This window comes from Haliaeetus albicilla, chromosome 10 (genome assembly GCF_947461875.1).
Source record: "Haliaeetus albicilla chromosome 10, bHalAlb1.1, whole genome shotgun sequence".
NCBI classification, from domain to species: Eukaryota; Metazoa; Chordata; class Aves; order Accipitriformes; family Accipitridae; genus Haliaeetus; species Haliaeetus albicilla.
Window position 1 is genome coordinate 31,217,985 of NC_091492.1, and position 21,458 is coordinate 31,239,442.

Sequence of the window (21,458 nt, forward strand, 5' to 3'; positions counted from 1 at the left end):
ATATATATCTATCTTGCGCTATAGCTATACAAATACAGCTACATATCAAATGTTATATTGTGTATATCTTGCTTTTCCCTCTATGTACATATGTAATGGTATAGCTACACCTATCTAGCTCTATACATGTGTATCTATATCTACACATATGTATCGCTCTAGATAGAGGTGCTATAGAGTCATGTCTATATGTATCTAGGCATATATGTGTATGTATGCACATATATATAGTTATACATCTATATAGCTAGTCATCTATCTATATGTATATATGTGTGTGCATCTCTATATATGTCTGCATATATATATTTTATTTATATTCCTCTGCCAAAAAAAAAGCATTTATGTGTATGTATATAGCTGTATTTAATTATGCAGTTGTCTGTCAGTACGGCTGTAGTGCTAGAGCAAGACCAGCCCCCTGCCCAGCACAAGCAGCTTACCAAGGCAGAGTAACACATTAATTTCTGCAGCATATGATCACCACAGGGCTCTTAGTGGCAGCCAGGGTGACTGGCAGCCTTACTGAAAGTAGCTTAAATAAAAAGCCATCCAGCCACAGCAGCACGAGTGCAGGATCAATGCTGCCTTCCAGCTTCCAGGGCAGCTGTTACCTGCAGCCTCACAGCTCTTCCTCATGACCACTGGCACACACCTGCAACATTTACTCTATGATTAACAGGGACTATCTGCAGGGCTGAGTGTCATTGCACCTCTTGGTGCAAGTTGGATACACCCATGAAACGGTAAGACTGAAGCATTTGGAGCTCAGCAAGAATGCCCATGACAGGGTGAACACAGCTCCCTTGTATTTAAGAGGAGATTTGTGAGGATCCTTTTGAAAAAGGCTAGAATTAGTGTTTCCATCCTCCAAAAACATTCCTCAAATTTCATACAAGCCACAGTAAAAGCCATGACTTTTCATTCCTATGATTAACAATAGGCTATAAAGCAGTTAACTGGAATTGTAAGTTGCTGTATCTCAGGAAAACACATTTATAAGGTATTTTATTACTTATTTTAGTTACATAGCAGTCTCATGATGACGTAAGATTTCCAAGGTTACATGTCACAAAACAGACTATGGTTTTATGAGCTACAGACAGTATAGCAAGCAACAATTCTAATTTCCCAACCAATTTTATGTATAAGGTGTGTACCATATTAAAAGGCTTTGGCATTAATACTGGTATTACTGGGCAAGGCAAGCAGCTGGTCTAATCCTGCAAGTTACATTGAGAGCATCTCCAACCCAAAGATTTACATCCTTCTCAGCCTTTCCATGAAGCTACAGAGAACCTCTTATCTACAGCAGAGGAGAGCTGGGAGAGGGTTACCCAGCCATGTCCCTTGGGTGACCGCTGTCACATCGGGTGACAATATCTATCAAGATACAGCAGCAACTGTGGCCAGCTCCATACTGAGTTTCATTTCTTTAAGAAACCTTTTCTCTTGGTACAAGGAAGCACTTTCTGCAATAGCTTGCCATCTATTTATAGATGGTGATAAAGATGATCTATTTGCTGGGAGACTGACATCATCCTAACCACTCACTGCATTACATTTCATAATGGAAATACTGATTAATCAAGAATGCTAACTTTTAAAATCTCACTGCTGTAAGTCTAGCCACAGATATATTTAAAGAATTCAAAAATAAAGTAAAACATGGCTTTAAGAATGATGCTATGGGTAAATGTAACTTGTTTAACACCACTGCTGTTTTGCTATGATTTGCTTAAATGGATACTTACAGAGGCTGCAGGGAAAACCACCCAGGCCAGCACATACAAAGTCTCAAAAAATAACAGCAAAAATAAAAACAAGCTCCAAAGCCCACTTAAAGTATAACCCATGTGCTAAATTAATTTTTATGCCAAAATTAAGTTTACTGTCCAGTCTAAGATTTTCTTAACTCCTACACTTTTTAGAAAGTATTTGCTATTTGTAGCAGACCAAAAAAAAAAAAAAAAATCACAACTGCAAACTATGTATGCAAAGGTTTATTTTAAGACTCTGACAAGACATCCTGCTATACAGGATCCAATTTGTTAATGACTTTTAAATACCATTATTTTATCTGTGGAGAGAGGAAGATGTTTAACTTGATGTGCTACTGAGAACAAATTTTACTCAGCACCTGTAACAAAAGCAATGGGAAATAACCAAGCAAAAGTTGTGAAATATTATGTTCTGCTACCTTCCACCAAGGTTAGTACAGTACAATTTATTTTTTCTTGAAGCAGCTTTCAAACAGCCTGTTATCAAACCCCTCCTTTCCCCACCCTTTGGCTCCCTCAGCAGCCAAATCTCCAGTAACCACAAATTAGTTTGAACATGAGCACACAAAGCAGCTGAAGTTCAGTAACAGCATTGCTACAGACAGCAAAGTTTACAAAACACAAGTCTCTCTTGGATCATTGGGAAAAAAAAAAAGTCCATTGAAATCAAGCACACGAATAGAAAACACTACTGTTACATGCTCTAGGAAGTCAGGTAAAAAAAAGCTTCCATAGAAGTATGGTTTTAAGAGCCCTTAATTAAAGCCATGAGCAGCAGCCACCCATTTGCAAGGTAGGTTATTTCCCTTCTGTGCCTAACCTGCCCATAGCAGTGACTAAGCCAGAAGTTGCATGCATCTGGGCAGTATTATTTTTAGCAACAGTACTTCCTGAATAACCCCATCAGAAAAATTACTTGGGAAATACAGAAATATCAGCTAATGCAATCATTTAACAGATGCCTCATAGGTATGCAGGTTTACATCAAAACAGAAAAATACAAAGATGGCATGTATTCCCCTTACAAACCACCTATCACATCTGGTAGCACGAGACAACTAATACACCAGCCCAAAGGACATTATTACATTTCCACATTTCTCCACAATCAGCATTTTTTCCTCAACCAGGTGGTCTCATTCCAGTGCTGAGAACTGCAGTCACTTTGTCACCTCCCCTCCTCTGTAGGATGCAGTTGACTTCTTTCAAGAGTAATGAATCTCTCAGAAATTAGCCCATCCCAAGCAGTGGTGGCTAGAATAATGTGCAACTTTAAGGGCACATAGCAAGGCGTGGAATTAGCTTATGTGGTTGAGAAGAAACATTTTTAGCTTTGAAGGAAAAAATAATTCCTACTCATCATCTACAAGAATGCAGAAAAAGCACCCTTGAACAGGTTGGAGATAGTAAGTAGCACTAAAAGATACCCTTTAGCTTACAGCAGGATCCAGGGTTCAAGGAATGCACTAGCAACTCTTCCAGCCTCAGCAGTCTGCAATTTGTCCTGCAGGTACGGAGAAAAAAGATTTGCCTTCAGGTGAGGTTGAGAGCCCACCATGGGCTGCCCAGGGACAGCCTGCTTCAGGGACAAGATGTCAGCTGGGGCACCAGTGTCTCAATAAGGCTTCTCTAAAACTTCAGTTGAGACAAAAATTTCTTAAAACAACTCAAAGCAACACGTCTTGTTTCTAGTGACAAAGTCTCGGAGAGGTAAACAGAGATACCTGTAAAAGACTTGTATCAGGGCTGATGAATATACAACCAGAAGAGGACTCAAATTACAGGAACAAGTGCTACTGAAAGATCTGTGTAGGCTTGCATGGCCTCCAAAACCAGTTTGCAAAGGGAGGGGACAAGTCAAGACCACATGAAATACTGCCAGTGTGTCATTGACATACCACTTGCCTTTTTTGTTATCCTTCACACAAGCAACATGTGCATCCCCTATCTGGCAAGGTTCTCTTTCCTTTGCACAGGGAACAATCCCATCCAGAATGATCTCTGGGTGCATGTGAGCCATGGGAAGGGCCATCCAAACCCATTTCGGAACAGGCACTTGGAAGTTTTGCATGCACCTTCTTCAAGCTGCAAAGCACAGGTGTTTTCTGCAAATTCTTAGAAGAGGCAAGTTGAGGAACTGCAGATTTTACATAACACCATCCCTTTCCCTCGCCCACCTGCCCTGAGTCAGCACAGCAAGCTTTCCTCATCTGTACTTTCCCATTTCTGCATCAGCAGAAGGTTATCAAAGCTCCGTAGCAACCACAAATGGAACGTATCAAGAGACAATTAAAAAAGGGATTTTCTTCCATATCCTATCAGTTATTCTGCAGTAGGACTTCTATTTCACATTGCTATTAAAGTGACAGATACCACAGAGAATTACATCAGGTCTTTTCTGTCCTCTGACTCATATTCCTAAACAACTTTGGTTGACTCATTTCTCTTAACTTGTCTTGGCTGAAATCTATGTTTTTCCTCTTTTAACAAATAAAAGTGGCTTTCCCCCTTCCTTCAGCTTTTCCAGGTGAAGATTCTGAACTCTTCCACTATTCCAGCTCATTGTCGGAAGCCAAAACAAAAGCAAAGGGATTCCACCTGGGAAGACAGCTCACCTACCTCACTGCCATGATCGCAACATGCAGAATCTACTCTGAGCGTACCTATCCTATATCAGCTGCATACAAAATGGACTCGCTACATCCAGTCACTAAAAACATGGCCAGATTTACTGGTTATTTACCAGATATTTAATAATAAATATTACAGATTTAATAATGAATAATTAAAGTTATTTTCTTGCAAATTTATGTTCTACTTTCACCTACAACTGGTTTTATGTTGCTGCATAAAACCCACCACTAGTATTGAAAAACATTAACATAACTCCACCATGATTAAATGAAGCCACAATAGGAACACGACACCAAGAGAGATAGGCTATTTTATTTAAAATCAGACCACAGTAGATTACAGAAAGACTTATTATGCAAACAAATCCACTGTACGTTTCACAACTTGCTAGGCATATAAAACTGCCCCTTTATTAGACTGTCCAGGATTACACAGAGGAACTGTTCAGGTGCAGGACGACTCTACCTCCTCCGAACTCAATGTTTGCCAAGTAGCTCTATATTCAGGCTAAAGAAATTGTTGATTTGAGCTCTGTATCCAAGTCATTATTCCAGTTTGAGAAGGCAGAGAAGTCCCAAAAGAGGTCAAGACTGAGGTTGTGGAAGTTGGGGCACTAAACGTAACCGTTACCCATGACCAGACTGTGCCCAGGGCTCTGCCTCCTGGCATCACAGGAAAGCTTATTTTCTATATAGTCCCTCCAGGGTCACCAGTACAGAGGTGACCAGTGTGGACCAGCTGTGCTAGAACAACTGACTCCGCTTCCTCTAGGAGACAGCACTGAAGTGCAGTGAAACTCATCCTTGAGTTAGAACCATTCAATGCTGATCATCAATCAAACAACCTAACCACATACAACTGAATTAGTCATAACTTACAAAACTGCATACAAAAGACTGGCAAAAGTAATGCCATCCAAAGAGAGCATTTTCCAAGCTACCAACACTCTAAAGCCGTGTTACACATCATTATTTAAAAGATTTTTCTCCACTCCAATTGCTTTGGGGAAGTATATGCTATTTGCAGCAGACATTAGAAGTCCTCAAGACAACACTATAATATATATATTTTGGCAAGCATACTGAGCCACCTCCTCTCAACTCTCAGCTTGCCTATGGCATTTTAATCTCATTATCTTATAAACAGTGCAAATTAGTATGATTCTAAACATCCTAGCCATAGCAGAATTTATTTATTAGCTATAACAGAACAGGAGAAGCTGTTGAAGGGCAACAGGTCAAAAGCACCAACATAACTCTTGCCTGACTCACTCAGGTTAGTGTCTTGTAACTTTTGTTTCTGAAAGGATTTAAACAGCTTTCCGCAGTCATCTTTCTCCTTTACCCTTAAACATTACCAGCAGTCAAGTATATATTTACAGGTTGTGCACACACACACACAATTAATGGCAAAACGTTTTCCATGAGCAGCTGGATTTCAGTTATGAGATTGCTATAACTGAAACATCACATTAGTTACATTATCTATGTCCAAACTTACCCATCAGTGAAGGCAACTATAAGCTTACAAATAGCAGATACGGCCTTTGTTTTTTCTGAAGTATATGTGAGTTTTTTTGTAAAAGAAAGTGCTCTTGAAGAGCCCTTAGAGTTAAGCAATGGCCATTCAAATGATAAAAATGCTAATATCCTAGTATTACAATCACAAGTAGTGATCCTAAGGCACATCAGCCACATGCATATGCAATAATGCATTGTTTTGCTTTCAGACAGAAAAATTGCATTAGCTTTGTATTTAGTTTGCACAAGAGTTTGTTTCTAGATAAAGTATCCCTGAAAGGTCATATTATCACAAAAGTTACCAAAAGACAGAAAATTTAACAAGTAATAAAAATATTTTTGGACTACTAATACCAATAAAGTTAGATACATAAAATGCAGTGCAAATTCACAATACACTTATCTATCACCTCCATCACTTCTGAGGATTTTCAACCCTCGGAAAAAAAGTTGGCACTTGATAAGTGTAAAATATACCTGGTTGTTTTTATTAAATGTTAGCAAAACTAATTTGAGAGTGTTTTAGAGTTTTTGTGTAGCAGGCTCGAAGTACGAATTTCTTTACTCAGTCACCACCCTGGTAGCTCCCACCCACTTTAATTCTTTCTAGGACACAAATCATTTCTACAGCAGACTTACGTTTAGCATTCAGATACAACAGTTGCCATCCAAATACCAGCACTAATAGCACAGCAAAATTACTTTGAAACGAGTCATAATTAACCATGCTTATATGAAGCTTCAGTCAGAAAATAATATCAAGAAAAGATATTACACTATTTAAAAAAAAACAAACAAAACACATCCTGTACCATCACTAGATTACAGAAAAAACACACTTTGCAAACAAATCCAATGCACATTGCTTCACAAAATCTCCCATCTATAGAAACTTTCCAGACTTACTGGGGAATTGGTTCAGATGCCAGTAACACTGACCAACCTTCTGCTCTTTGTCTTCAGAAGGCAAAACAAGCCAAATAACCCTATTTTCAGAATAGAGAGCTTCCTGTTATGAGCTTAATTTCAGATTAGTATTTGCTAGCAACCACCACACTCCAGAGGAAATGATCAAGGGACAGTCAAGAGCCTTACGTAAAGAAAAAAAAAAAAAGATATTCTATTTTGACTGATGCTGTTTGTAGTACAGACTTCCAAACAATGTAGTGCATTCCAGGACAATGATATGAAAATGTTTTGAGATAATGCAGGGGCTGTGACAGATTCTGGACTGTGAGTTTCTTAAATTACCATGAATTAGTTGAAAGTTGTTTGCCAATGTGAAAAATTGATAATGGATTTATGGACACATTCTCCACAAGCAACAAGTGCTAAGATTTGCCTCCCCCAATGCTAGATTAAAATACCAGCATGTGTCTGCACCTTAGCCTTTAAGAGTCTCGCTGAGAGTGAAATCTGAGCTCCCTTAAAAAGCCTCGCCTCCAGTGGCATTAGAAGTCAAGAATGGATTATGTAAGATACAAACAGCCACCATGGAGTTCAAAAAGCTTTTCTGTTTTGCCTGCTTGCAGAGAAACATTAACTGCAAATTCCAGATAGATACGCACGCCAAAACCTGCAAAACTAAAGGAAATGGGAAAGTTAAAAATAGTTCTGCCAAGCAAGAGACTGAGTTTGAGGGATAAAATGAAATTGTGGAGCTTCAAGTGGGCAGTTACATGATGTGAAAACATAGTATTTGATTAAGAAAATACCCTGCTTAGATTCCTGGAATCACATGATATCAAAAGCTAAGCACCTGTGTAAAAAAATCACTTCTGTATCCAAGGGTGAAAAAAACCCCAACCTAAGAGTCTTAATAGGCAAAGAAATAAAAATGCCTGGTAAAGTTTCTATAAAACTCTAAACTGGCTCTACAAACAGTTTAGTTTAATTTCAAGAGACCAGGACTTTCAGGATATCAAGCTATTTAGGAGTGGGAGGAGTGTGTACTTTTATTATGAAAAGTCTAAGGTAACAACTGAAATGTAGAAATGAAACTCTTGTAACTTTTACTATCTAAAATCCATACAACATTTTCAAGAGTTTCAGCTCAGTGAGGTCTGAAAATGTCATGCACCTGGCCACGAATGCCGTTGTGTGGGCACACTGCAAAGGATGCTGATGCAGTCCATTGCAACTCTTTGCCCAGTATTGAGATATGGTTGTTACTATCCAAACACCGGCACTGATAGAGAATTCTTTAGAGAGACAAATAGCTCCCAGTTTGCCACACATACATTCAGCTGCAATTGGAATACATCGGAATAGAAGAGAATGCTGATTTACCACCACTAAAGAATTCAGAGTGTGATTCGATTTGTAACATCAGGAAATCCACTGTATGTTGTTTCACAATCTGATGGATTTACAAAATTTAGACCTTATCACCTTCCTAGAAAAATCAGTTGTCACTGATATTTGAAAACAAAAATAATCACATTTACCAAACGCAATTGCAAACCTCTGTGCCACAGCTCGAATTTTGTACTCTATTGTGCAAAAAACAGAGGCTTTCCATTGCCTACATTAAGTCTCTGATGGCGAGAAAAGGAAATATAAGCACCAATACATAAGTTAGGCGCACCAAAATATTCACTGGAGGATAAAGCCAGGATGTGGTGGAAGGCGAGGTGGTCTTTGGGGAAGAGCTGGAGGATGCTGTGGTACAAACTGAGATGGGTATCCTGTCTGTGGCATTTGACTTGCAGACTGAACTCCTGGTCGAGGCGGGAGAGGAGGATACGGAGCACCTGGATAAGAAAGAGCTGGTCCTGAACTCATGGCTGCAGTAAACGGAGTAGGAAAGCGTCCTGCTGGGACTGAAGAAGGTGGAGGGGGTGGTATTCGTCGGGGCACAACTGAAGGAGGAGTGTTTGCATCCGAAGTGTAGGAATCTTGAGGTGCTGGTGCTGTCTCAGGTGCTCTCGGCTGAGCTTGTGGCTGAACCTGCGGAAGTCTCTGTCCCTTCAGCACCATTTCTTGGAGCTTCTCAATTTTAACACGTCGCAGGTGAGCCAGTTTACGCTTGCTCTGGTACTCATCAATGAAGGAATCCAGTGGTATTTCACCATCAAGAAATTTTTCTGCCATATTCTGTCAAATATGGAACAATCTCTCAGAAAACGGCATACTGCAAGAGAATCTAAATGGCTTATATCCTAAAAATAGCATAATTTTGCCTGTGATTTTCCAGCTTGCATATGGAAGATGACTGGCATACTAGGAATTCTGAGCAGAACTTTGAGTTAGTTATTACTCAGAAGCACTGGGAGTTAAATATAATTTTTGCTTAAATTTATACTGAAGCAACAGCAGTAAGAACATCTGAATCTAGCTCTGAACATTCCCCTGATCATCAGAGATGGGAACGAATCAAGTTAAACAGCTTTCCAGATTGCCAGCTAAGCTGAGTTACAGCTCAGTACTGCTTGCAATGCCAAGAGAAACACCGAGAACTCTGCAAGACTCAGTACAGAGAGGCAGATTATTGCTAAGCCAGGTTTAATACTCATGCTTACTTGTGGCTTTAGATAAATTATGTTTAATAACTAAGAGAGGTGACCATACATATAATTACAAAATTCAACTTGTCCTGGGAATGTCTTTTTGTGATCACAATTCAGGGCCAATAAACAGATTTTTTTCCCTGATTCTAACATGCTATGTAGTTATAGAGAATGACCAAATCAGCAAATAAAACCAAAAACTTCCACTATTCTGAAAACAGACCACCCTTCAAGCACAGCAAGTGGTGACCACTGGCACCTAGACAGATACATTGAAATCATAATGGAATATTTCACCGGAAATGCTGGAGAAGAAACAGTGCAGGCACAGTTTTTCATTAGGTTACTAATTGACATTTGTAATGCATTAATATATATACACCAGGCAAACACCATTAAAAAAAATTTCCAGATTTATATGCTATGAGTTTGAAGGCAATGCCAAGGAACTAAGAGGGTCTGGTTGTCTCTTCTGAAAAGGAGTGTTTTCTCTCTTAAACTTCAAAGATGTTAAGAGTAAAAAATTACTCAGATAAAAAAATTCTCACTGAAACCAAATGGCTGTTCACTGAAGTTCAAAGCAAAGACCAGACTATATTCTTAAAAATATCCCTTTAGTCTATTACACGTTCAGCACTGCACTGCAGCTGTGTACATTGGAAGTTTTCGGTAATGGGTGTAAGTGGCAGAATTGAAGTGTACTGTCATTACCTCTGTGTCTTCCTCAATCTTAGCCCCCTCTGTCTGAAGCAGTGCTAGCAGTGTCTCCAGAGAAGCATTACTGGATTGTCTGTCTGTAAAGGCATGAAAAGAACAGTAAATAACAGCTGGCTCTAAGTGACTTCTAACTGAAGCTATATAACTACAGCAAGCGTAAAAATTTCTAAGGCACATATGTACAACTAGCATACTCCATTGCGCTAGACAGGATGATCCGCAGTAAGAAAATATATTAAGTAGCTTAGGAATATTGTCAGAGTGCTAAAAGCTGAAATTTATTTACAATGATATATTTACAATATTGAAAGACAAAGCACTTCAGCAAGTGTAGTACCAGAGGTACAATACTTCATAATTCAGTATGAAATCAGAAAGTTAAATGCAATATTCTGTTTGATTTATGATTAATCACTGAAAATTCAAATTATTTTTTGCTTTTTAGCAAGGTAAACGAATTTGATCATTTAGATAAGAGCAGGTCAACAACAGGTAGGTAACCACACAGCAATAGAAAGAATCCACAGTATCTGTTACTAGGTGTAACAGATACTTAATAAATCATTAGAGCATGATCTATTTCAGAACTACATGAGAATGACATTTCAATTTATACCCCAATTCACACAGCTAAAAACGAGACACCAAAAACCAAACAAAAAACGTGCAACAGATTTACATTCACTTAGAAAACAGCAAATCATAACTGTCAACAGAAAATGTTACCTAGTTTTGTTTTCTTTATCTGGTATGCTTCAAAAAGAACTTGCAGCTCTTGATATTTTTCAGTCAAATTTGATTTCAAAGACTCCAACTTTGGCTGGTACAAAAGATTGCCTTCTGCCAGACTGCGGTTGCTGGCAAGAGTCATGTCTTTGCTGTGTTGAACATTTTGGGCCTGGAAATAAAAAAATAAAATAAAGGTGCATGAAATGTCAGTGAAGATATTAATTAAGACTAACGGTTATTTAGACAATATGAGAATTTCAAAACTTCTAAATAAACAACAAAAGTAAGCTCTCTAAAAATTAGTACTATGGTATTGGACCTGCAACTAATAACAATACTTTTGGACTTTCTATGAACAGTGGGAATGTCTACTGTTTTGGTGGGCATGGTCAGGTTCAGCTGTTGCGCTCTTTTCCCACGATCTCTTTTTTCTGCTACACAAAATCCTTTCTCACAAGCTGTATTTTTACTGCTCTACTAATATACTATTTTACTAGTGTATCATCTAGAAGGAATAAGAAGGTCTATGCCGCAAACAGCATGATGAAATCATCTAAAATGACAATGGACTGTTGAAGCTCATGGGGGAAAGACCTTCAGAGGAATTGCACTGAGAATAAGGATCTCTTCTTTCAGCTGTGAGCACCTGTGAATGAATCACTTTCTAAACAGGAATTAATACTGACCTGAAGTCACTTTCCTGCACATTTTTTTCCACATGCAGCAGAGAGCTCATTAAACAGTTTTCTTCTCCAAGCTGGAAATGATAGTTACTCAAAGAGTTTGTGTTGTGGGAAAGGACTCGAAGAACCCTGCTCCTTTGAGCAGGGGCAGAGATGCCCGTGAACGCTCCTGCAGGCAGAACAGCTTTTGCCTGCTCAGAACAGGAACCTGGTTCCTGCTGCGCTAAACTGCCTGCAAGAGGCAGGTTTCAGCAGCACGGTAGTGCTTACTGTGTAGAGAGCAGTCTTTGGGCACTCCCTTAGACATTTCTGCTAAGTGGCAGAGGAGCACAGTTTATGTCACCCGAATTTCTTCTAATTCCCGTCACAAATTTATGTGAGGTCTGACCTGTTGGTTGTCACAGCTTTTTGAGATCAGATTTTTACATTCACGCCCTGCTACCTGAAGGAGCTTTGTACGAATTCTTACCCATTATTTAACATAGATGCTTCTTCATCCCCACCTCACACACCACCCTTACTATTCCTTCATAATGACTGCTGACAGATAAAGCAACAGTTGCTCTTAAAAAAAAAAAAAATATCTTTGAATCCCAGCAGTAAGATGCAGTAAGACTGCAGAAGAACGTCATCCCTTATCTTATTAAAATGCAAAAAACAAGGACTGCATCATTACTGTTCCTTCTCCAGAATATTCTTCCCCAACTATGTTAAATCAACCCTGGATTAATGCCAAAAGCTTGTTTTTCAGTTTAATCCTTCTGCTTAACATATCCTAGCCCGAAGACATTGTTCCTAAAGAACATATGACAATTCTCACAAAACTAAGATTCAGCAAGATTCCGAGTTTGCTCATACACACACATGCACACAATTTTATCAAGACAGTCTTCATGAGCTTTGGGAAAGCTAAGTGTTTGGGGAAGTCTGCCCTGGATGTCACATTAGATTCATTAAAATATTCAGACATCAAAAGGAAAAAAAAAAAACAAACCCAAGGGATCCGATTTCAGATTTTCAGTCTGAATCAACAAGTGGGATAGTTTTCCCATGGCACAACAGCCTGATTCTATTAGGCTGCCTTCAAAATCAATGAAACATTTGGTACATTTTTTGCGACCTCCTACATTAATATGCCCCTTCTAGCCCACATCATCCCTGTTTAGCTGTAACAGATCTTATTTATGGACAGTTGCACAGAATCCAGAGCAAACATGAAGAGTACAGTGCTTTCTTCCTTTCGAACTCATGGGTGGATATAGGAGAGCCACACCTCAGAAACAGGAAAAGAGGAAACCCAAATGAGCTACGTAAAAGACCCAGAAGGGACAGGATCAGAATTCAGGTGTTCTTGGCAGTCTGAGCACAAAACTGGGTTCATGAGGTAAAAATATTTTCCAAGCGTAGCAACAGTGTCTTTGAAAGCAACTACTTCCTTTTGAAATATTTATACACTACTTTAATCTACTAAATTCAAAACTGGCTTAATGTTACTTAAATATATCTTTGTCACCAGATATTGCTCCTCAAATACCTAAGTTTTACTCTGTTTCACCCTGTTCTTGCTAAACCACTTTAAAAAAAAATCAAGTCAAGGATAATGCTGAGTCCTAAATTCATTCAATCAAAATGAAATTCTATTCCAAATTGTGAAAATCAGAGAAACTGTACTTGCGATATTGTTTTGTCTTCTCAAGATTCTCACATCAAGCCTAAACAAGCTTCCAGCCCTATGCTTGTGTTCAACTTGAATCCTTTCCAAGAATAAAAAGAAAATCCTCTCTTCTCACTTTTGAATCCAATGCAAAATAACGTTAATTAAACTGGTTGCCTCCATTAGTTTCTTCTCATGTGATCCAATGCTGTTAAGACAGTTGTTTTCTGAAAGCCTAAGTCCCCCTATTTTACATTTTTTTTCTAACAGTTATGAAGGGAACTAAAATACACACAATTTAATTGCTTAATTACTGGCATCCAGCTTCTTACCAAATCACCTGCCATCACGGCAAGCTTTGTTAACTAGCTGTCTTCTGAACTGCCAGCCAAAGAAGATTGCGTGCAAAAAGATTCATGGTTTCTGATGCCTCTCCTCTTTCACCATTTTAATGAGGAAAGTACTTCCTTCAAGCGACTTCAATTTGATCTGGTGATTGTATTTTCACTGCTTGTAAGGCTGATATTCTCATTTCAAAGCAGTTGCACAGTCAGTCTGGGAAGACCAGTTTTATGAGTGAACTTTGATCCTTCTTCAGGATGAAGAACAGGTACATTTCCTCTAGAGAGAAAAAAAGCCAGGGGACACAAACCTGTAAACCTTTCAAGAGCACAAATCCCAGGAAAAAGAACCTTTTACTGAAATCATATATAAGAAAGAGGAGAAGGAAGAACTCCAGGTAAACAGACAGAATAACAGAAAAAGCTTCCTTAAGTCAGATGAGGCTTTTGTGGTGTTTTTAAACACTACTTCTAAATGACTCTCCTGCCTCAAGTATCATAATGTCTCTCAACAGGAATAGGGAGAAAGAGGAAGCAAATGCCTAACTTTCTACAATAATTTTCTGAATAACTTTACTTTTAAATAATTTCAAATGTGTAAAGATGAATAAATATCAGCATGACATGATGTACCTGACTTGTAAAATAAGAAAAAAAATAATTAATATTATGACCTACCTAAATCCAACACAGTGACATCCCTTCCTGTCCTTAGTATATGATATATAGCAACTGTAGACTAGTCTAAACTTAAGCAAAAGTCTTAAAAATACTTGTTTTAAAACTGAAAAAAGTTAAGGTATTCATAATTGCACTTTAAGTTACAGGGCTTGAAATTATACAAGACTTAATGACTCAACTTTTTCCGTATTATAGCACTTCTAAGAAGGGCGCATTTTTTCTACAGAAGTTGAACAAAAAACATGACTGACATTTAATGATCAATTCAAGTATCACTCTTGAAATCTTCACTTCCAGCATTAGTCTGTGTCAAATTTCTTTAAAAAATGGACACCTGAAGAGACGAGAAACTCAATTTGCGTCTTACTCAAAACCATGAGAAGAACAAGTTCCTCAAATACAAAGTAAACTTAGGAATGATGTTAAATGAAACTTAAGGAGGAGCTGGTGAAGACCCATCCACCTGTTCAGGACATTTAAATGCTTCATGTCACTGAAAAAAGTTTGAAATCTGTGGAATGAGTGAATTCTATTTCACAAAAACCAGAACAGATATAAGCCCAAAGCAATGCAACTTGAATACAGTCACAATTTTACAAACCAGAATAATCTCTGGCACTGATGTTAAGGTCCGCGTCACAAACTTTTCTGTAACTGTTCCACTGCATTTAGAAGTTAATTCAAGGAATCAGAAAAACAAACACTGTGAAGTTAGCCTGAAAAGCCCTATAGAAAAACTTCTAAAACCCACTAATTTAAAACAACAAAAAAGTTGCAAAATCATCCAAGGGTCAAAACACAGTACAGCATGACCAGTCTATTAAGATTATCAGTGCAGCACAAAGCATGCTTTCAGCATCCATTCACAGCTTTCCACAAGCCCAAGACAATAGCCAACCAAGGAATAAATCCAATAGAAGTTATTTTGTTGTCAGATATGTTGTGTGACAAAAATGTGTATTAGCAGGGAACTGCTACTGTATCAGATGTTCACCTGCCTACTGAAGCGCAGTGAAAAAAAGTAAAGAGAAATAAGCAAGCAGCATGCAACTCTAGCAGAACTGCTAACAAGACTATTGAGGTCATGAACACTTCAATGCGCAGGTAACATTAATCTGAAAACAGATGAGAAATACCAGTCAGAATCACGAGACATAACGAGAAAGCACAATATTAAAAAAAAAAACACATATGTTCTCTTTAACTGCTAAGCTCTCACTATGAATTCTGAATGGGACAAATGGGGTGATGATACCGAGCTGCTTATAAAAGGATTTTAATGGCAGAAGGATTGCTCACCACTGAGTAGACCACTCAAACTAAGTTGCGGACACTGCAAAAAAATGAAGCCATGGACACACAGAAGTTATTAAAGACAAAAATCGTGATTTAGCAGCGCTCCAGAACTTAAGGTGCTTAAAAAGCAAGTTTCTTTAACAGAAATAATTTGAATAATTTTACTCAAGGATTTAATAAGCACTTCTAAGAACAGGCAGCAGCAACTGCTTTGGGAATTGATATTCTACTACTTTCATCCAACTGCAGCTTCATTCATCCCACTTTAAAAAAAAGAACAAAAATGCTGGATAAAATTAAAACAGAAGTTAGTACTAGCTTAGCAACATTTTTACTCTTTATTTACTCCCAAGTAACGGTTTGCAGCAAGAGTTATTTGGGCAAAACCTCTCTGAGAAGCGTCACTGCTGTTCGTCCAAAAGCATGTTCCCAGAAGAACAATTCCAGATGAGATGCCTCCTGAGATTCAGTCTGAGCAACCGAAATCCCAACTACCCACAAAGTCCATCAAGTGCTGCTATAATTATAAGCTTACTTTGGCAAGCACCGTGGCAAGTAGTCTCTCAGTACTTTGCAGAAAAAGTCTCTTAAGGAGCTATAAATAAAAAAGAAGTTTTATGTGGCACCATTTAATTGCTTTATACATAGCATACACCCATGTTAGTTTTAGGTTTCTCTGGTCTTGCTCTAGCCTTTATCATTCCCATATTCTTTCACTTAAACATACTTGTAAATTAGGAATAAAATACACAGTCACACTGCGGAAGTATAACCATGCACATTTGGAGTGTCAAATTAACCCCTGAAACAGGAGCTGACAGGTGCAGAGTAGGAGAATAGAGACTTCTTTTACGGAAGAAGACTTAAGAGTGCTTTTCATCAAGCACTAGTGAAGGATAATACACCCTCTAACAACATCTGTAATAAATATTAATACATATTCCAAAGTAATTAGATTTTCTAAATTTAGATCTTCTGACTACCTAAGTACTAGCTTTAAAAATGACAAAATAAAGATTAAAAGGAAATTTGCAATTCCTAAACATTTACGGCAGAGGAGAGAGACACCCAGAACTGCAATTTGCACTCATCAGGCACAGGCAGGTTACTCATTTGATGCTTAGCTGGAAGACAAAAACCTGTAGTTGTCACCAAGTCTAATTCCTAACTTTGTAACTAAATTTCATGTTTGGCAAACAAGAACATAACCACTTGCACAATGTGGTTTTAGGACAGGAGTGGGAATCCAAGAAATCTGGGCATGCATTCACACAGTTTTAACTTGGAGTTTCTGCACTGCCCGATCTTTTCAATCAGCTTTTGAGAAAAGGACTACACTTGAAAACCCGTTCTGTGCTTGCCAGTGTACTCTGAAATCCTGGAATGAGGGGAAGGCAATACATTTCTGATTTCTTGATTTCATATAATTAAGGTCTTGAAGAGCAAATAATTTTTGGCAGTAGAACTTCAGCAGTAACACAATGTTGCACTGTTACTAAAGTGATGTTCCAGTAGATAAAAAGAAAACTCATTTTCACAGGAGAAATCCATTGAGCTACCACCAGTATCAGGTCACAAATTCTCCCATCTGTGCTGTTTAGAGTTATCACACCAAGATTGATTTTTATAAACAATGTACTTTTATTTCATGAAGATGAATACTGTAGATGTACTACAGATATTAACCTCAAAGGATTATAAAAAAAAACACCTCAATTTTAAAAGACTAGGAGTACCAGACAATTGGTTTCCTTCCTCTTTCTATCAGACAAGATGTTCGTTGTTCAAGCGCTAAAAGCCCAGAGGCTTCAAAAACAACCGTACAGACAGAAAAAGCAGCAGCCTAGCTCTTTGATGCCACATTTTCACATACCTGGGGATAGAGTGTGAAGGACACTGTATATGCACGTTACCTCAGCGAAATATGAATGTGCGCGTGAGCACACACACACAGATATATATACACACACCCACAATGACACAGACAAATCCTGCTCAAATGCTGCATAGGAATACATTCCCTTTAAGGCTGGAAGGTGCCTATTTTTAGCTATTCGCAAGAAAGCCAAGTGGTTTTCCAAACCCTCTTCTCTGTGAACAAAACATTGGGTTTTGAGCTGGGTTTCCCTTGCAACAAGGAGAACAAAGGTTTTTTTCAATTACGGAATAATCAGCTTTAGCCAACTTTGCCACTGAAAATACAAGTGACCTCAGAGAAGTGACTCAGGAATCATGATTTAATTGGCATGCCACAATGAAATTACAAATCTAAGGACTTTGGAATAACCCTGCAACCTAGATACATACAGACTGGCAACCAAATACCTACACAAGCAGCAATGAAGTCACATGGGTCCTCCTTAATGTTCAGGATTTCACTCTCTCTCGCTCTTCCTGCGACATACTTCAGAGTAAAAACTCAGGACTCAATAGCACAAACTCAAGCAGTAAACAATTCAGTGGAGGCAAAACCAGAATGAGGAAGAAGTATTCAAGCATGGCCAATTCCTTCCAAGGTGGGTAAATGCATTTCTAGTTGAACAGACTCTAGTAAAACCCTCTGCACACAATAAAAGAGGATTATACCAGACAGTAGCATAGCCGTACTTCCACACAGCTTGAATACCTTCAAACCTAGCCGCACTTTCCAAACACCACAAAATATTCCCTCAGGCCCAGAGAACTTCACTCTACAATTTAAAAGCCTTCTGTTGCCAACTAAAGAGGAAAACCAGAGGGTCAAATTGAGAATATGGTCTAGTTCTGCAGTAAAAGAAGATCTTTTCTACCAAGGTCATGAAGTTTTCTGTCACTTTTGACCTACACTCTTAAGCACGTATTGACAAATAAGTAATAAAAAAAGAGCCTACTGACCCAGGCCTTCTGCTCATGTACCTTGTCAGAGGTCACACTGAAACTAGCAATACTGCACCCATTTATATCTTTACAAAGTTAAGCCCTTTATAACCTGTTGACTTTCCTTAAATATTTAGTTTTTATATGAAGGGTACCCCTGCCCCCCAGTAAACCATGGTGCCTCTAAGATCTCTGCATGCTTTACTTATCACAGCAATATCTGTTTCTTCAGCAGTTTAAATTCTCAAAATATAAGCTCATATGAAACGCTATTATGCCTGCCCCCCTCTCGCAAATCTATTTACACAAAGTTCAAAATACAAATTCTTGCATAATGCAGCACGTAAATTGCCTAGGACACCTTCTTATCTCGGCCTCTTCATCTGTAATACTTTGACAATTTGGTTTGAGGTGATACAAAACAACTTCCTCTGAAGTACCAAAAGGGCAGGAATACTTACTTTGAGGGAAAGCAATTGTAATTGATTTTACTTAATAAACTAAGCTTCTTTCTCTAGAATACATTGACACTTTTTTTTCCTTTTTCCTGGGGTTTTGTCCTCTAATTTAAAAAAGACCCCAAACCAATAAATCAAGACCCAGAAAAGTAGAGCACATTTCTTTCTTTTAAAGTTTTCACATAAACGGTTTCGTCTTATTTGTTGTTAGCTGACTACACAGAGTCTTTCAGGCACATGTGTGGTCAAATAAACCTGGAACAGTCTCCTATCAGAATTGTAACACACAGTGTCCACTGGCATACAGAAAAACCAGTAAAAGACAATCACAGCAGCAGGAAGAAAAGAGGCTTCTATTTTGTTTTAATAAGCGTAGGTCCAAAAGCACAGCTTAGAGTCTGGTACACTGACAAAGACATTTCAACTAGGCAAAACAAGCACCAGAAAGCCTGACAGCCTTCACTGCACCCGGCATACCAACTCGGGCACACAGAAATCTCTTTCATATTGTTTTGAATTAAAGTTGCGCTGAGATCGAGACCACAAATAGGACCGACTTCACCCTGACAAAATCCTTCATCGTGGCCAAAGCACAAAACAAGGGCTGTATTAATGGAAAAACTGATCCCACCTCCGGTTCGTCAGTGTCTCCTAATTTAGTACAAACCGAGCATTTTCAGCACGGCGAGCCCTCAGCCCCCCTCCTCTGGCACCCAGCGCCCGGCAGAAGTGCCCGGGCACAGACCCCCCCCCCGTACCGAGGGCCAGCAGACAAAAGGCCGGGAGGAAGAGGGGGAGGAAGAGGGGCAGGCAGCGCTTCCCGTAGCACAGGGGCTCCTTATTTACCGGCCACTCCATGGCGGAGCCGTGACCCCCGAGCAGGGCCGGGAGGAGGGAGTCACCTGCGCCGGGGGGGGTGGGGGTGGTGGTGGGGCGGTCATTAACACCCCCCAAATAGCAAGTGGTCATGGAGGCGGCGAGACAGCGAGCCCCGAGCCGCGGGGCCCCGCGGGGAGCGCCCCGGCGAGCTGGGGGGGGGCGGCGGCCCGAGGGGAGGCCTCGGCCCGGGCGGGGGGGGCTACGCGGGCGCCCCTCACCTCTTCCATCTCGCGGGCCATGTCCTGTAGCTGGTCCTCGTCGTCCAGCAGCGCGCTGAGCTCCTGCAGGCTCAGCGCCTCCAGGCGCCGCACGTCCAGCGCCATCCCGGCCCGGCCCGGCCCGGCCCTGCTCCCCCCGACCCCGCTCCCGCTCCCGCTCCCGCCGCCGCCGCCGCCAACCGGAAGTGCCGCGGAGGTGTCGCCCCGGCCCGGGGTGGGCACCGCCCTCGGCGCCCCCTGCCGGGGGGGCGGGGCGGCAGCGCGCAGGGCGGGGCGTACCAAGGGGGGCTGGGTGGCAGGGGGGTGGCGGGGGGCCCTGGTGGACGGTACCAAAGGGGGCTGGGGGGGGGGCCCTCGGCGCCTGAGGCGACCGGGGGGGGGGGGAGAGGGGGGCTATGGGGGAGTCAGTCTAGGGGTCTGTGTGTTGGATGAAGCCCCCCATGGGGTCACATCCCCCAGGCCCGAAGCAGGGCAGGAGAAGGGTCCCGGGATGGCGGAGCCTGGCCTGGTCAAGGTTGCCCACTGAGGGAGGCCAAGTAGCATTTCCTAAGGACACGGGGCCTCGTCGCGGCCGTGGAGCCCCTCACAGAGCGTGCTTTGTCTGCCTCGCTCATGTGATGCCGCCCGGTGCTCGAGGCCCTCGGTGTCCCGAGGGATGGTGGCTGCTGCAATAGCGGAGAGGTCAAACGCCTCGCTGGGATGGCTGGGGCTCAGCGGTTCCATTTCACAGTTAATGCTGCTGGCCTCGGACCCGCACGGGGAGTGGACTCTGTCCCGTGCCCTGGAAGACATGAAGAGCTGAGCTCTGAGCCTCCACATCAGCACCAGATACAACCAGTTACAATGCTCCTGCCTGGAAGTATTGTAGGCACTCGTGTTCTCCTTTTGTTTATAACTGCACAGCTGTAAATTAGGAAGGAAAATCAGTAGAAGTATTTAACGTGCACTTCCTTACCAGGTTGGGGCTTGGCTACAGTAAATCTCAGAAGAGTGACTGCATTATTGTTCTCAAGCCTAGGCTGAATACCTATTTAGGTTAAAAATAGCTAAAAATTGTATCTTGCCAAGCTTTGGTGCTAGGTCTTTTTGTCCATCTTAAGCACTTTCTTCTTCAAGAGTGAAGGTCAAGAAATGATCTTGCTATCAAAGCTGTATTTTATGGTGAATTTAAATACTTTTGAAATGTAATGTAGCAAAAGTTCTGCATCAATTAAAACATCGTAGCTACATTTTGTTCTTCTGATTTGTATCTATTAAGTCACCAACACTTGACTAGGCACTCTCTGGTAACACTTTGGAGCAGTAGCTTCCCATTTACTACCGATGTTAGCATAGCTGATAAAGACAATTATGCCTGCAAACAATTAATTGCATTAACATAGCCTAAGTTGTATGCATCCCTAGGCATGCACCACCTTTCTGGCCTGCTTTTGTACCTAAGGGATCGTGGGCGTGGGTGTGCTTGTTTCCATGTGTGTAACACCAGAGAGGGAACCACGACC

General features: G+C 40.5%; 1 protein-coding gene across 2 annotated transcripts; it reads right to left on the bottom strand.

Moving 5' to 3' along the window:
• Positions 1-4,707: 4,707 nt before the first annotated feature.
• VPS37B (VPS37B subunit of ESCRT-I) lies at positions 4,708-20,109 on the bottom strand. Of its 2 annotated transcripts, XM_069794781.1 has the most exons (5): positions 19,957-20,065; positions 13,560-13,848; positions 10,888-11,059; positions 10,156-10,238; positions 4,708-9,031 (listed from the first exon to the last, which is right to left on the bottom strand). In XM_069794781.1, exons 2-5 carry the CDS (start codon positions 13,572-13,574, stop codon positions 8,531-8,533), a joined length of 771 nt encoding a protein of 256 aa, XP_069650882.1. In that variant the 5' UTR covers positions 13,575-13,848; positions 19,957-20,065; the 3' UTR covers positions 4,708-8,530. The 2 variants fall into 2 exon arrangements, with proteins under 2 accessions (XP_069650882.1, XP_069650881.1); XM_069794780.1 differs by lacking the exon at positions 13,560-13,848 and having other exon boundaries at positions 19,957-20,109.
• Between the last annotated feature and the right edge of the window lie 1,349 nt (positions 20,110-21,458).

Coding starts and splice junctions, on each gene's coding strand:
- VPS37B (XM_069794780.1), bottom strand. CDS start 20,061: ATGGCGCTGGACGTGCGGCGCCTGGAGGCGCTGAGCCTGCAGGAGCTC. Junction 11,060..19,956: donor TGGCCCGCGAGATGGAAGAG/GTGAGGGGCGCC, acceptor TTTTATTTCCAG/GCCCAAAATGTTCAACACAG. Junction 9,032..10,155: donor AGATTGAGGAAGACACAGAG/GTAATGACAGTA, acceptor CATATTTGACAG/AATATGGCAGAAAAATTTCT.